At 32.8% G+C, this 4,274-nt stretch overlaps 1 protein-coding gene across 1 annotated transcript in view; it reads left to right on the top strand.

Annotated features, from left to right (window-relative positions):
* CDC42BPA (CDC42 binding protein kinase alpha) overlaps positions 1 to 4,274 on the top strand; it is a 774,086-nt gene that overhangs the window by 647,945 nt on the left and 121,867 nt on the right. Inside the window, exon 20 of the mRNA XM_007936985.2 lies at positions 1,736 to 1,827. Within this exon, the coding sequence (XP_007935176.1) occupies positions 1,736 to 1,827 (92 nt within the window). The remainder of the gene's footprint in view (positions 1 to 1,735; positions 1,828 to 4,274) is intronic.

The raw sequence follows: 4,274 nt of genomic DNA, 5'->3' as shown, positions 1-4,274 counted from the left end.
CTCCTTGGGTTTCTGAGGCGGTATTACTACAGAAGTAGATTGCCCAACCTTCCTTCCAAGGAATGGCTGGTGGGTTTGAACTGCCAGCCTTCTGGTTAGCAGTCAAGTGCCTTAGGCACTACGCTACCGGAGCTCCTTCTTTTCCCTAGTTACGGGATTTAAGGACAGCCTTATTTTCCTCTGGCTTCTTCATAAAGTGGGATTAATAGGATTAATTAATATAATATTATTTGTTTTTACTCTTCTTTGTACATTTAGTTGATTCTCAAATTTTATTGTATTAAGTGCAAAATTCTTTTGTGTTCAAGGATACTATATTAGTATAAAAATATAACATACAGTCAGAACAAAATGCAGTGATCTGTAAATTGTAGAGTCTACCATAGACCTTTTACAATCTATTGAAAGTAAATTTCATAATGATGTAATATATTTTAGTTACAGCTGTTGTTTTTCAAGTTCTTCATGTGTATTTTTAAAAATTACATACCAGAATCTCTAAGGCCTTAGTTAATGAATATATTCCTTCAGTTTTTATCATAAGAGCAGAACAAATTATACTGTGGATATGTAAATGATAATAATAATAATTTGACTGGTTATAAACATGGTTCAACAATAAGTCAGTATAGATTACATTGAGGAACAATGCAAAATTCAAGTCACAAATGAAAACATAGATTTAGGAATTCATTTGCTGCCTGAAATACCAATGATTCCAAAAGCATTGAGCTTATGAGAAGAAATAATAAGCCTATAAATTCCATTTTTAATGGTGGGAATCCTTAGTCCTAATTTGTAGTCATTAATGTTTGGGATCAAGTAAGAGGCCAGATTCATGGCACCTCTGTCGAATTACAAACTTTTTGTTATAATCTAGACATAAATTGAATGTGCTTATATCATAATGGAAAGGGGGGAAAAGCTTTTTCAGGAGTATATAAATGATCCCAGCATAAAAAGTGCTGAATGTCTTTTTTGTGTTGTAATTTGTAATAGCTCTTCATATGTCCAGGGCATGTGAGGACACACACATTTGTTCCTAAATCAGAGAGATACGAGTCACACTGAAAATTATAACTTTATTCATGTATTTGCTCTACTGTTATGATTCCTTATGAAAGAATTCTTAACATAATTCTAAAATTAACTTTGACTTTATAGCATCTTTTTAATTTAGTAATTTAGTTCAAGGGTTAACAAATATTTTTCTATAAAGGACCAGATAGTAAACATTTTTGGCTTTGAGAGCACACAGTCTATATCATAACTACTCAGCTCTGCTGTTGCAGCATAAAAGCACCATAGACGATAGATAAATGAATAAGCATGATTGTGTTCCAGTATAACTTTTTTTTTTTCCATAAAGATAAGTGGTAAGCTGGATTTGCCCTGTGCTAATTTATCTTGAAAGAGCTGGGTGGTACAGTGGTTAAAGCACATGGCTGCTAACTGAAAAATCAGTAGTTTGAATCCATCAGCCATTCCATGGAAGTAAGATGAGGCAGTCTGCTTCCATAAGCTTACAGCCTTGGAAACCCTATGGGACAGTTCCACTGTGTCTTACATGTCATTTTGAGTTGTTAACTACTCAACAGCAATGGAGTTTTTTTTTTTTTTTTTTTAATTTATCTTGACATTTAAATCAAGTAAGTCTAATTAGACGCAAGATGATTCACTAGCCAACAATGAAAATTAATGACTTTTTAAAATTTTTTTTTGTCTCATATTTAAGTAAACTGAAAGATTCCGAAAAGAAGAACTTGGAACTACTAGCAGAAATTGAACAACTGATAAAGGACACTGAAGAGCTTAGATCTGAAAAGGGTATGGGAATGTGTGTTTGCATAAATCAGTACTTTCTTTTCTACTATGAGTACATTTTATTGTGTAAGAATCATCTGATTCTGTAGGTGGGAGAATTGTTGATGTGTAAGGAATTCTGTCATTTTTGCATATCTGTATGTACATGTGATAAGCACACATATTTGGTAGGCTGTTCTCTGAGTCATTTTGTTTTATTGAATGTTTATTATAGTAACAGAAATAGTCCCATTGCCATAAACTTGACTTTTTTCAGTGTCATAGACTATTTCATGAGTAATATTTTTATAATTGAAAAGAATATTCTATTTTATAATGTATTTTATGTTATCAAATGTTATAGTATGAAATAATCATTTTGATAATGACAATGTGTGTTAACTTTAAAAATTGGTAGGGCTACTTAAGTGAGTACTTATTAGCACTTCTTATATTCTTAAAATGTGTAAAATCTTGGAATAATTCACTCCCAGAGTAGCTAATGAAATAACTTAAGATTCATCTAATTCAGTATTAAAATGTCAGTTCAGTAATGAAGAATTATTTTGGCATCTCCGTATCTTCTTCCATGTTTGATTCTTAGATTACTTGCCCTGTGGAAATTCCCCAGATTTATTACTATTTTCTTGGCTTGAGCATTTTTTCAATAATGTGAAAGGTAGTTCAAGATTGCTTGATGGTTCTATTGCATGAACTTCTTAAACTTTCTTTCCATAATATGAGCATTAAGTATGTGAAGATTTAAAAAAAAGAAGTTCAGCATGTTATTATTTTAATGAAAGGATATCTTATATGCAGTTATTAGAAGTTCATTTCCCTGACAAAGGACTGAATACTGAGTTAGTCATGGGTTTTCTGTTATACCTAAGTGGTTCCCTAACCTTTCCCAGCTCTATGGTACACAGTGAGTCAAGGTATCTCTGCAAATACTGTTAAAATTGTAGAGGGTAGATGGTAATCACATGAAGGGGCTAATATGAGAAGCCATCGAAAGTAGATGTTCAGTACATTTTTTTGACTGAATTTAACTACCAAGAAACGATAAGGAACCCAGAAATAATAAATAGGAACTCAGATTAGTACCATAAGCTATCTATGCCAAAAGGAGAACCATGCTGGGTTTTAATTCACGAAGAGTGGAAGGGAGATACATTATTTAGTGAGATGAAGGAAAAAGAAAAAATAGGACCTGGAGGCCCTTTGGTCCTAGAGGAAATTTGTATAGAAAAGAGACCAGTGCAGAGTACAACTTGCTGTATTCAACACACTAGATGACGTTGACTGCATCATTTTTAGCATAGATGTAAATTTAGGGAAAAAAAGTTTATCAGGGTACTTTAAAAAAGCATACTAACCTATAGCCTTGTGTTTGTATTTTGAATACTGCAGGATAATAAAAGTTCACTGTGTTACGATATAATGTACTATACTACTTTAATGTAATAGAATACATAATGAAGTCAAGGATTTATTTTTTTACTTTTTTACTGTTGTATCCAGTATACCTAAAACAGTTCCTGGTATATAATAGGCTCTCCATGAGTATTTATGGACTGAATGAATTTCTGAACATAGTGCCTTACTTGGTAACTAAGATGCTGCTGATGTTGTTAGTTGCTGTCAAGTCAATTCCAACACAGAGTGACTCCATGTATGCAGGGTAGAACTGCTCCACAGGATTTTCAGGGCTGTGGCCTTTCAGAAGCAGATTGTCAAGTCTGTCTTCCAAGGAACCTCTGGTTGGGTTTGAATTGCCAACCTTTCAGCTAGTAGCCCAGCACTTAACCATTTGCACCACCCACTGGGTCCTAACTAAGATATTATTAGAGAGTACTATAAAAAGCACATAACTAGTTGATACCAGTTGCTAAGGATATGGAAATAAAATGTATACTTGGTTGCTTTTGACTTTTCCTCCCTCATATTTGGGTGCCACTAAATGCATATTTTAAGAGTTACTTGGGAAATTATACATTTAAAATTAATACAATAGCCAAGAACAATGTGTGATATTTTTAAAATTCATTTGAGAAAAACTGGAGTTTAGAGTCTTCGTTTTGTCCATTTTAAAACGTCGTTTGAATCAGGTTACTACTTTGACAAAAGTTTTTTTATAAGTACATTTGTTTTTTTCACTGAATTCTTTCCTATAAGAGATTATTTCTGTTATATTTCAAAACAGATAACCTTTTTGGTGATAATCACTCAGATCAGATATAAATAGGCCCTTATTTTTAAACTTCTCTCAAGTCTTTAAACCAAAAGATTTAATATGTGTTTTTGCAACTCTCTTAACTTCCTCACCATTTAGAAGTTCTGTAACTACACAGTATTTTCCCTCTTTTTGTTTGTAGTTGTCCTCACTTGCCAGTTGATGTCTCTGGTTCCCTGTTTACAATCTTGTAAGCTCATTTTACTTAGGATATGTCCATAGCTGTAGTTTCTGGGTT

Source organism: Orycteropus afer, unplaced genomic scaffold (genome assembly GCF_000298275.1).
Source record: "Orycteropus afer afer isolate SDZICR_OR568_19922 unplaced genomic scaffold, OryAfe1.0 scaffold00039, whole genome shotgun sequence".
Taxonomy (NCBI): Eukaryota; Metazoa; Chordata; class Mammalia; order Tubulidentata; family Orycteropodidae; genus Orycteropus; species Orycteropus afer.
Note: the sequence above shows the minus strand (reverse complement) of the source record. Positions and strands in the feature narration are given on the sequence as shown.